The sequence below is a fragment of the Lissotriton helveticus genome, chromosome 1_1, assembly GCF_964261635.1.
Source record: "Lissotriton helveticus chromosome 1_1, aLisHel1.1, whole genome shotgun sequence".
Lineage (NCBI taxonomy): Eukaryota > Metazoa > Chordata > Amphibia > Caudata > Salamandridae > Lissotriton > Lissotriton helveticus.
This window is the reverse complement of record NC_136057.1, coordinates 1,828,510,065-1,828,522,778: the sequence shown is the minus strand read 5'-3', so window position 1 is coordinate 1,828,522,778 and position 12,714 is coordinate 1,828,510,065. Positions and strand designations below refer to the sequence as shown.

Sequence of the window (12,714 nt, the reverse complement as noted above, 5' to 3'; positions counted from 1 at the left end):
AACACTGCTAAGGAATCACAGAGTGTCTTTTATAAAACAGCCCGTATTTTTCTAAACTGGTGTAGTGTCATTTTTGAATGGATGGACGCCGAGTTACTGTAAGGGTGTGACGCAAGCTTAACACTTTTACCTTTGGATTAGACCTTCCTACTCTGTGCCAGGCTACCCTATGTGGTCTGGTGACCCCAGGTCCAACAAGGATTAATTTAGGATTTCTGTTGTGCGCGCAAAAAGTGGTGACTATTTTCTTTCTATTGTACACAATTATAAAAATTTCACATAAGCACATTAAAGGAAATTGTTTTAAGGACATGATTTTATTGTCAACACATAGAAAAAAAGTCTACCCCCCTCCCCTTCTAATATGATTTTGTGGACTGACCGTCATTCTCGAAGGTTCTGGATGAACTCCGCTAGAGGGATGTTTCTCATGTATCCACAGAGCAGAACCTAATGCAGCCTTGGTTCTGACCCAAGGCATTGCTCCTTATTGATTAGAGGAGATACATGGAAGCCAATTATAACAGAAGATGTTGGCCATTGTGACCACCAATGAGAACTGAGCCCAGACCAAAGCATTTTGCAGAGGATAATGATTTATTCATCCCTAATTTGAGTTTGGTTTCACTGGGTCGGTTTCTGAACTGAAAGTCTCTATCCCATGCCATTTGTTCAGCCATCCTCTTCCGCTACAGGAATTGATGTCACAAAGCCGGATTTCATCTTTAGTCTCTAAAGAGTCTATTCACCATGACCGCTACCAAGTGGCAAATTTAAATCTTGACATGAAAGTGCTGGTGGACACCACCTGCTTGGGATGCTGTCTGTACTCAACAGTACAGTGGCAAATGGCTGTAAAGTAACGTTTTCATTGAAATAATGCCAGAACCACAGTGATCCCTTGTTATTCTGCTGGTGTTAACGCTTCCTCTGATCCTACTATGACTCGGTTGGTCCAGTTTGTAGAGTGAAGTAGTCCGACATCTCCTTCAGTGCTCGGTATCGGTGAGAGATTGTGTTCTTCACTGCTTTAGGCAGTTCTGCATACCTGAGGATAAAGACACAACAGTGTGAAACTGCAAGATTCAGGCAGCCAGTGTGGATATGCATAATTCCTGCATAAAGCATCCAACGATAGCCATCATGCATTGGCACTGGGTCAGCTAGCAAAGTTGCTGACAAGTATACGCCACTAAAGTTTCATGCGGAATCTGCAAAAAAGGAGACCAAAAGAAAAACACCACTCCCTGACACAAACACTTCCACAAAATGTCATCAAAACTACCACACTACAGAGAAAGAAAATTTGAAAAAATAAAAAGAACCGACAGATTTTCGTCATAGAAAAAAGAAATGTGGTGGAAAAGTCACCAGTAGGACATTCCCTTAACCTCATGCTGTTCCCACCTAGTCCTTTACTTTGCTGGGAGATCACCAAGAAGCAGAGACTTGCTACTGTCATCAAAAATGATTTCCCTCGCTCTTCGTGTAGAATTGCTTGGCAAGTCTGGTGTTCTATCACCACAAAAACAGGAAAAATGCCGGCCAAATCCCAAATTCAGCACAGACTCCTACTGCTTCAATCCTGAAGCCTGGGATTAATCTTCCAGATAAAACAGCGGACACACCAAGCAACACTGCATGAAGAGCGAAGGAGAAACTTCCTGACAACAATTTGGAATATGTATCCTGTAAGGGCCAATTATTTCACACCGTCTTTTGAAATTAACTATCCTCATGAAAATGCAAGACATTTTATGCTAAAAGATTGCAAAAGCGAGTCGACCACTCAACTGGAGTAATTCAATGGACAGATAGAGTTTCTGTGTAGTGCCCTGATTCATGGTTTTTCCTTGCCCTCTCATACACGTTTAACGAACTTGGTTTGTCCTGAAATGGATAACATCTGTAAACAAATGTTTGATTATACAAGCATTTTGTAATTATTGTTTGATATACTGTAGATTTTTTCACACTTTTGTTTGGGCTCTGTGTAAGATGGCGGAACTCCCAGACCCATAGCATGCCACCAACAAGAAGGGAGTTAGATAAACTACAGTGCTATGTGAATGATGGAGATTTACTTGAGCAAATCTAGAAACCAACGCTATGAAAAAATCTGTGGGCAACACCATATGGGCCTCAAAGCTGTGCCCATATGCTAGGCTCCATTTTAACTTATTGTTGTGATATGCATCTTCGTCAACTCCAGATGGATACTAAATTATTCTTGACTAAGATCTTTTCTTTTGCTCCCTTTATGGGTTTTAAATGCATGATAATAATAGATGAAGGGATGGTGGTAATAAAAGTTATATAACCCCATTTGCAAACTTGAAATATGAAGGTGTTCTATTTGCGACCTGCTTTTGTGGTATTGATTGTAATGGTTGGGAAGTGGAAGTAGTGAGAATTCACCTCTATCCCTTTAGTTTAAAGAAACTTACTAGAGATCCCTGCTTCAGAGCTCTACCTAGTGGGGTCACCCTGCTTGGGTCCAGGCTGCTTTATCGGATATACACTGGACAATATCCTGAAAATCTGTTACAGGATTTAAGGTTGTACTAGAAAATTATATGAACCATAAGCTCAACACATATTTATGCAAGGACAGAGCTATGTCCTCTGGGATTCCCTTTCTACTATTCAAACCGTTCATAGATTTCATAACATTTCAGCGAGGCCTCCGGACGTACCTCTTCTAAATGGCCCTTTATCTGTAACAATTCTGCTCCACTTAGTCCTCGCTTGAAGCCACCGGCTATGTGGATTTCATTACGGCTATTCATCCAGTGATGTCAATATTCTGTCTTTTGCAGATTCCCAGTCTCTAATGCTCTGCATCCTCTGGTGTGCATGTGAATGGACTGCACGGGCATGCCCAAATTCCCACTATTCCGATAAGTGGAGGGAAGGAGTTCGAATGGTACATTATTTTGTCCTCCCATATTGGCCGTTTTTCTGTCTCCTTTGGGAAGCCTATAAATATGGCTACTTCTATGTGGATAATGGGGAAGGGGAGACATACACGGTGCATCAGGTTTTTGACCACGGACTACCACCACCAGCCAAACCAACATCAGGCACCACCTTTTAGCCCCGCCTCGCCTCCTGTCCTCTCAAAAAACACTGCCATAATTCCATAACTTTCTTCATTATTAAAACATTCAAAGGAATCTAATTACAATTGAATCACCCAGAGGCAGGGTCTCCCCACCAAAGATCTCCCAAATTCACCTATGCTTCAGTGCATACCACTGCTTAATTTAATCCCCTCTCTACCACATATTAAACTATGAGGCAGTGAAAACGTGGTGTCCTATGCTTTAATTAATTAATTTATTTATTTAGAATTTATAATGCGCAACAGCTACCCGCAGTGGGTTTCCCGGCGCAAGGGACAGACTAAAGAAGAAAGCTGACATCAGACACGATGGATTTGGCTACAAGAGATACAGGAAGTAATTTAAAATAGTAGGGTCTTTAGTTTTTTTCCAAAACAGAGCATATTAGTCTCGGTTTTCAAGGCAGCGGGTAGGGCATTCCAGTATTTAGGACCAAGGTGGGAAAATGATCTTCCGCCCATCCTCACTAGCTTAAATCTAGGGATGACGTAGTCACAGTTTGCTGATGATCTCAAAGTACGACAAGGCCTATAGGGTTGGACTAGACTTTGAAGATATGGTGGGGCAGAACCCTGTTTAATTTTAAAAAGATAACATAAGGCTTTAAATGTGATTCGACTTGAGATCTTGAGCCAGTAGAGATCACGAAGAGCCTGCGCGGCCGAACACCTCCTCGGGATATTACAAAGAAGACGAGCTGATGAATTTTGTACGACCTGTAATTTCTTAACGGTCGTGACGTCCGCACCAAGATAGAGAACATTGCCGTAGTCCAGGCGAGATGTTACTAACGCCTGGACTACGGTTCTCCTGGTGGCATGAGGCAACAATGTGGAATTAACAAGGACCCCCTGGGTAGTGCTAAAATAGACTCCTAGGGCAGGGTAAACAACTGAGTGCAAAAATTCCTAGGCAGTCAAGGCTTTCAAATAAAATAAACAAGTAAGGGACCCAAAACAAGGACACTTGAATGGCTGAAATGACTTATCTAAAATGAGGCATGAGGCAACATCCAGAGAATTTTTTGGAGCCATCTTAAGATAGTAAAACAGGTGGCCGCCACCTTAGTGGCTTGTTGCCTCATAGACAGTTTGTCGTCTATAAGAAAACCCAGGTTACGTACCGCCTGGACTGGTAGAGGAGTAGGGCCCATAGTGCTGGGCCAATGTTGTGGGCCCCAAAGGTCCTTCTGCTTCCCTAAGATGATGATCTCGGTTTTGTCACCGTTAAGCTTGAGGAGATGCTTCTGCATCCACTCAGCCACAAGTGACAGACCAGTTTTCAGACCAGACACATTATTATCTTCAATGCTGGAGAGGGGAAAAAACGATTTGCGTATCATCGGCGTATGAAAAAATAGTCAGCCCGGCTTCCTATATTAAATAGCAGCGGGCTGAGAATAGACCCCTGAGGGACAACATACGCCGATGGACAAATCGTAGATGCAGCTTTCTGGGGAAAAATTTGGAACGTGCGCTCACTTAAAAAGGAGGCAAACCAAGCAAGTGCAGGGCCAGCTATTCCAAGGGAGCGGAGAGAGTTTAATAAGATGGAATGAGACACGGTATCGAACGCTGCGCTCAAGTCCAACAGGATGAGAGCAGAAGTTTCACCGCGATCGACACCGTGCCGTAGTCTCTCCGTCACCCCTAGTAGAGCAGTCTCAGTAGAATAGTGAGCCCGGAAACCGGACTGAGACGGATGTAAGAAGCCCTGATTTTCAATGAAAAGAGTAAGCTGCGTATTAACATGCCTCTCCAGTATCTTTGAGAAGATAGGCAACAAGGAGATAGGTCTGAAATTGGACAGATTTGATGTATCCGCACCAGTCTTTTTCAGAAGCGGGACCACCATCGCATGCTTCCAGTCCTGTGGCACACAAGACTCACTCAAGGAGGCATTCAGGAGTCTCATAAGGGGGCGCCGACATTCCAGATCGAGCAACTTTAAAATTTTTGCAGGCACCGGGTCACGCGGTGAACCAGACCTTACACTGTTCAAGCAGGTAAGGAACGAGTCGTCATCAAATAAGAGCCAGTTAGTAATCATTACCCTTGGGGATAGGGGTGCTATCGTAGTCACGCATCCCAGTTGAGACTGAGTTGCTATATTGGAAGCACTCATAGAGTTGTTGATTCGCTCAACTTTGGTGATAAAAAATTCCGCAATGGAGTTACATTGGCCTTCTTCCAAGACAGGAGGGGTCGGTAGAGCATCAGCGCCGGTCAATTTTTTTACCACTGTAAATAGAGTGCGAGGGCAATTCTGAGCTTGCGACACTATCTTTGACGTGTACGTAGCTCTTGCCTCTTTACACCTCGAGTGATATCCCTTCAATGCTTCTTTATAGACTATCTTTCGAGAAGCAGAATAGGTGCGCCTCCATTTTCTTTCCAAGGCTTTACAATTAGTTCTCAAGGCCTTTAAATCAGGCGAGAACCAAGGGGCCGGACATCGATGGAGTTTAGAAAGTCTCGGAGTAGATGGAAGCACAATGTTTACAGCGTTCGTAAGCCAGGATGTAACTGCCAAGTTCAAGTCTTTAAGAAGAGCTTCGTCATTCAGGGGGCGAGTATCAAAAAGACACTGGTTAAATTTGAAGATATCCAATTTACCCCATCTATTGACTAATTCGCCCTTACCCTGTCTATTCAAGATAGGCAGTTTGATATCAGATAGGGCGAAATGGACTGCAAAGTGGTCAGTCCAATCCAAGGGACGAGCATTCTGTGAGCAATCAAAGGAAAGATTGGAAAGGATTGGATCCAATTGATGCCCTGCAGAATGGGTGGGGCCTGAATCACACAACCTCAGGCTCAGAACCTCTAAATCACTTAAGAAACTCTTACTATTGGCGCACAAGGTGTCATCAAGATGTAGATTTAAATCGCCAAGAATAGTGAAGTTTGAGGCTTTAAGCAATAGAGGAGCTATAGAGTTGGTGAGCACGGATATCCAGGTATGGGCGTTACCGGGAGGACGGTAAATTAAGAGGCCAGATAAAGTAAATTGAGGGTTGATCGCCAGTTTAAAAAGCGCAGCCTCACAACCAGGAAGAGGGAAAGCTTCAAGTTTGCAAAAATAGCAAGACTTGAAGATTATTGCAATGCCTCCTCCATTTCCAGATTCTCTGTCCAGTCTCAGTATAACATAGTTATTAGGGACAGCACACGCGATATCTGGGCCGGAACTACCATGAAGCCAAGTTTCCGTTAGAAACAAGGCATCAGGCTCCTCAGAAGCCAAAAAATCAAAAATATTTGATTTATGTTTAGGTAGGGACCGGCAGTTGATGGACCAGAACTGGAGGGTAGAGTGTTTAGTGGGAAGTGTCTTAGTCCTTCTACGACCACGTGTATGAACCGGTTTCATAGCCTTACAAGTAGACATTTTACAAGTTCGAAATTTACAACCTCCACATTGAAAGTTATGCATCGGTAAGGTGCAACGGGAACAAGATGAGTATGAAGGAGGGCATAGTGATCGTAAAAACTCACCCGTATATGATGTCGTAGATACAGTCTGAAATGCTGATAAAGGCATAGCTGTCAGTCAGAGTCCCTAAGCCCAGTCAGGCCCGGTCTGGCGCGGACGGGCGCAGACGGGCAGGACTCTGGCACGACTCAGGCTAAAATACCCCAAATACTGCTAAATGAATAAACATAGCAGGCGCTCCCACCATATGGAAAACTATTGTGTGTCAAGTAAATTATTATTTTGGCGCACACCTTTTGATCTCTCAAGAAGCAGAAGGCCAAAAACAAAGACTTACGTCTCGTCAAAACCATCGGGCTGGAAGCAGGGATCCCAGCCGAAGTCCCGTGGGCCACGCGGCTCCACAATCTGCCCCTACAAATATGGCCAGTGGGTGTGGAGGTAATAGAAAGAGAAAAAGGAATGCATGATCAGTTGTCGTTGTGCTGTCACACCACTAAGTGGTTTAAATAGAGTTTGTGCTTTTCACATTTCACAAAAGAGGCATTACAAAGTCTACAAAAAGGTTGATCATGCTGGCATGATCTTATGAAATACCTCATTTTCATGTTATGCGTAATATGCAAAATTTTCAACATTTTGCACAAAATGAATTTTACGTGATATTTGCTCACAGGAGACTGGTTTGAGCAGAAAATGTGTTCCGAAGTAACATTTCGTCCTTGAATCAGGCATTTTCTCCTCAAACTAGGCAGAAGTTCAAAGCTCGTATCCTGCATCTTTGCTGTGTTAGGTATATCCTTGTAAACAAAAGTTACCTGAGATACTGTTAAAATGTATTTTGGATAACAATAAATATAATGTTATAATTAGGCACCTTCTCACGTATACGCCTCGAACATGACATTTCATTTAACACCGAATTCAAAATAACAAAGGGGGATGACAGGAAAGAAAAGAAATACTGGATAACATGGACACAAAACTGAATAGTAAAAGCGATGAATTATATAAGCAAACATTATGCAATTTTCAAACAAAAATATTGTTGAGGGATCCCTTGCTTTTCTCAATTGTCATAATGGGTCGCATCACCAGGTAAGCGAACAGGGAATGCAAAATCCTCAGTAAAATTTCAAACAAGTTTAAGTATACAGGACACTGAATATAGTGGTCTTGCGTACCACCAGCATGCACCAATAGAGTATTCAGGATGCCAAAGTAATGAAGGACAACGTTTGAGCCATGGGGAGGCAGATGGAATACGTGGTGTTGAGGACAGAGGCAGGTAAACAGGGAAAAACAGAATGGACAGGGGAGGGAAGGGGAAGAGAAAGGAAACAGAGGGAGAAAGAAATTGAAGAAAGTAGAAGGAGACCAAGAAGCGAAATGCAGAATGAAAATGGGACAAGGAAAGAAGGCACAACGGTTAAAAGGAAAGAAGAGACATGGCCAAGAGAGAAAATTGAACATTTGAGATGGAAGGGGAATAGGGGAAAGGAGGCAGAAGAAGCATCTCTATGAGAATGAGAAGTCTGCTACTGTCTGAGCAGTACACCCTGGGAGGAGGGGTAGTGCCTACTGTGATAAAGCATGCTCACTAGCATGCTGTTGAGCTGTTTACATATAAGTAAATGTAAGGCAATCTTTAAGGATTAGTCCAGTGCTTGTGAACGCTCCTACAGAACCTAATGTTCACTGAAAAAGCAGTTCTCGGCACATAGTCGCTATAATAACATTTAGGGTCAGATCTCTGGCTAGGAATGCCCTACAGCATTCTTGTTTCCTTTGTTCTTCCTTATTGCATATACAGTGATTTGTTTCATGTGAGCTACAGTACTTTTCTTTCGACAAAGTAAAGCACTAAAGGGGTGACCTTACTTAGATTTACAACTGTCACTTAGTCTTATACTGTTCTCTTAAGTGTATGAGACTCATCCTCTCCTTAAATAAGCCTTGAACTGCTTTTGCTCACTATGATAAGAGAACCAAGTTCCAAAGTAGAGTTCCCTGGTAATCATCGGGTTTGGGTATTCATATTGTGGCCCCAGGACAAGAGTGGTCAACAGCTCCTCTCACAAATTCAGCCCTATAATCTGAGGGCCACAGGAACCAGGTTTCACAGTGGTAGAAAAAGAGGACTACAACAATCACAATATGAAAGCCGTTCACTTGCAACCCTTCAGTCCTAGCACAAGTAGGATTAACACTTATGTCTTTTACCTGCGTTAACTGGGGCGAGAGCAGTATTAGTCACTGTTAATCTTTGGGAGATAGCTCTTCGTGTATTGGTTTATTGTGAATTGATGATTAGAGAAACTTGGGGCCTTATCGGAATCTACTCCAAAAGGAACAGACCCTTTCATTTGAATATATCACGGACTGTGGTAGAATTATTCAGATTAACAAACTGGAACGAGGTGGATAAGAAAATGTTTCCAAGGTACCATACGTCTTAGTTCAGTTTCACACACACAATATTTTTTTCTTGACTTTGGTGTCCCTGTTACTTGCCTTCCATTGGTTAAGGAAAGCCTGCAGTGGAAGGGACGTACGTGTCATCCATATCCTACCATCTCAGGTTTTGTGGGGCCCTATAGCTGTGGATCAGCCCCCTACCCAAGATAAGCAAATTGACAGGATGTCAATTCATATTACCTCTTTAGTCCCTCCAGCAAGGTTAACGCTGCCAGCTTGGAATCAGAACTTTGTGCAGGTTTTCAAGGTTCCGGAGGCTTCTTATCCATCTTACCACTTTATTTACACATCATCTTGGGCTTCTGCCAAGCCCCATTAATCCCTACTGGTTCCCCTTGATGGGGCACTTCCCTCGCCGTGATTTGCTGTATTTACTCTTCTGGCCGGGGGACTACACATTCCTAGCCACTCTGCAGGAGTCATTTGCTTTGAGTAATATTTTGTCAGTGCCAATCCTGCGGCCATCTGTTTCTCATTCTGAAAAACTAAAGGAATTCAAATACACAGTTTATAAAGTTTGATTTACTGGCTTTTTTTTTATCAGAGTATTTATTTCCCTCAGTTTGAGCACAGTCCTAAAATAATGAGTCTTCAGGGAGGAATAGGGGTTGCGATGGACTGAGGCAGACTTAAATAGAAACTGATCTGTAGGATAGCTGGGCAGCCTTCGCATCGTGAGTGAGATACACTGACAGAGCTGTGAGCAACAAAGAGGTCAGCTGGCCATTAAGAAGTGTCTGGTCTCAGTACCGTGATGCATGTACTTCAGTATTATAGCAGGAAGGGGTTCTATATTTGGTTAGTGTTTCCAGGCTGCAGACCAGGATAAACCATTGAAGAAGTAGGGGGCGGGCGCTGCTGCAGGGTTAGGACCTGGGACCCATATAGATAAATCTATTCTCAGGTGAACAAGTAACTGCCCCACAGGACGTCTAGTGTGTTCAAATATAGTGAAAAAATATTTTATCTGTGTGCATCATACAATCAAAACATTGATACAACGGTTAGCAAACACAACTTTATTCCTGGTACGAGCTTATAAAGTAGTTTTCCCTTTCTTTCTGCTCAGTGGCCCTCCAAGGTTAAAGATGACGGCCACCACCTTACACATAAAATGTTTGGATATGGCCTTAAGAATCCTGCAATAGCAGCTGTCCCAAAAGTCCCTTCTTCCTGAGTCAGACCAAACCTGCTCAGAACACTATCCATATCCCAGCAGAGAAGGGGATTCTAGGTCTGGACGGCAGTGACCTGTGATGTCAGAAAACATCCTCAACCATTGCTAGACAAGATGACCCAATACAACTATGGTTCACCCGCATTTGCAGCAGAAGGGGTCACTTTAGTGGATTCAGCACATAGTGGAGGACAGGCGCAAGGGACTTGTGAGAGGTTTTCTCATGCCAAACAAAAACAAATTGCCTCCATCTGGTGTAACTATTGTACGATCATGCACACGCTGCAATAAGACACCAAATATCAACTTTAAAGAGCCAACTGCTACCTCCACAATAAGCTAATTTGCTCTCCTATTTGCTCTTTTCAACACATTGCTTGAACAGTACAGATTCCCCTTTTCTGATCAACCTGCGTCCGTGCAGATGAGTAGCCCAAAGGTGTGTCTTTTTAAACCAAACTTGTAGTTTTGATTTAGGAGTGAGTTTTTGTTATTAATCTGACCTCTTGGACAGTGGTCGCCTGGAAGGTCAGATATTTACCTCCAGTTTTTACTGCGTTGTAATTGGCTCTGAAGAGATCACATTTCACTTTCTCCCTAATCCCTTTCTACAGGCTCTTCCATCAACCATATCTCCTTTACTCACCCAGATCTCAACTTACTACTATGATCTCTCAATTACAATTGCTGGTTTTCTTCCCTCTTCTATCCTTACATTACTCTATCCAATTCAACTAACAAACTCACATGTCCTCCACTTAAATTAACTTGTACCTCCCTCTATAAATATTATACTCATAGTTCCCTATACGAATCCACCACTAATCCTTTTGGGTTCCAGAGTAGCATGCTACTCGCCGAAAAGCGCTTTGACACCTTGTCAGGGGTAGTAAGCGCTATATAAATACAATTGCAATACAAATCACAGAAGTCCCTAATTTTATTACCCAAAAAGAACCTTGAAGAATAACTACATTTTGAGACATCTTATATATGTTTTGGGGTTGCTGGATGTGTGCAGTTCGCCATGACCATATGAGCCTGCTCAGTTGATTGCAACTCTGAGACTGACATTCTAACACAGGCGACATGTCTCAAATAGGATGTCTTGCCATACAACAACGACGCTCAATCGTGCAGCCTGATCAGTCTTATGGTAACTGGGCGGGATGCAAAAGGGGTTTTAGAGCTGGAATGCACTGCAGATCAAAGCTGGCAAGTGACCGAAGTACTGTGTGTGGAGAAGCACAGGGTCGCAGTACTGAAATTGTAAGGCTTGCAGGTCTCGACAGATGTGATAGTTGGCCAGAGTGGGAGCCTTAGTCGGAGATCAAAAGGGGGATTGCTTTCTAGGGACCAGGTGTGCTAGAGATATTATATGGAGTTTTAATGCTGAAAAGAAAGGAAGGGAACATTGCCTGTGGTCTTTGCGGGAGGTTGGGGTTGAGAAATGAACAATAAAGTGGACTGAAATAGTATTTAGAGCCAACCGGCTTCCTAAAGCTCTACGTACTATTAAAACATATACATGGTGTAATACACGGTGTATTAATGGTAGACAAAACTAAGTTTTAATGAAAAGGACATGCTGTTCATACATACCAGAGTTTTACCTCTGAACAGCTGAACAGGGTCCTCCATCTGTCCGCTGCTGTATGCAAAAGTGCATAGTGCATATGCTGATTTATCTTCAAATCCCGCTAGCAGCTTGTACAGACCTGTTAAGAGGGCAGGGTTTAGGAATTTGTGGTTGAAAAGAAAGCTTATCCAAGCATGCAGCATCAGTGGCACAGTAAAACAGAACCAACCCCAAATTGATAAAGCAGAGACCTGAGGCTCACCAGTGTCTCTGAGCACACACAGTTTCACCAGTCATGAGCTCTCGTGTGCAAACAGGCAAGGCCTTGCTCCATCTGCCCAGATGGACTTCGGCTAGTTTCATCTCTGCAGACTCTCTAGGCTCCACCAGTGAAAGCGCACTACTTTTTCTTCCACTGAATAGAATGGCCAGACAGTGCCCTCCAACTATTTCCAAGGGAATTCTATAAGTGTAGATCTAGAGTGGGATAGACACTGGTTCAACTTCTGCAGACACCATGATCACCGGAGAACAAGCATGATTCAAATTGCAACATGAAAAGAAAGTGCCAATAAATCAACATCACTGATCAGCCTAACTCCTGTGCATAATGTGTGCTATTTCTCACCACCTGTACTCATACACCACACTCATCACTTAGTATTTGTTCTCTTCACTCATCTCTGGTCTGCTGCTTTATTAGTCTTGCACCTTACTCGTCCTCCTCGCTGATCACCTGTCCTCAGTGGTGGTCTTGTCATTGGCTCTCACTCATTAGTCCAGAACTTCTTACGTCCTCATAACTTATCACAGACTCTCCTTATTCATAACTTTTTGTTTTCCTAACTCTTGCTTATGTGCCTTACCAGCCCATCCTTCTCACTTCTCCATAACTGAAACCCAACTGCACGCTGCACACA

At 43.1% G+C, this 12,714-nt stretch overlaps 1 protein-coding gene across 1 annotated transcript in view; it reads right to left on the bottom strand.

Annotated features, from left to right (window-relative positions):
* Positions 1 to 301: 301 nt before the first annotated feature.
* ITPA (inosine triphosphatase) overlaps positions 302 to 12,714 on the bottom strand; it is a 79,756-nt gene continuing 67,343 nt past the window's right edge. The window contains exons 6-8 of the mRNA XM_078659204.1: positions 11,818 to 11,933; positions 6,898 to 6,974; positions 302 to 1,048 (exon numbers count right to left, since the gene is read on the bottom strand). Coding sequence (XP_078515330.1) covers positions 940 to 1,048; positions 6,898 to 6,974; positions 11,818 to 11,933 — 302 coding nt within the window. The 3' untranslated portion in view covers positions 302 to 939. The remainder of the gene's footprint in view (positions 1,049 to 6,897; positions 6,975 to 11,817; positions 11,934 to 12,714) is intronic.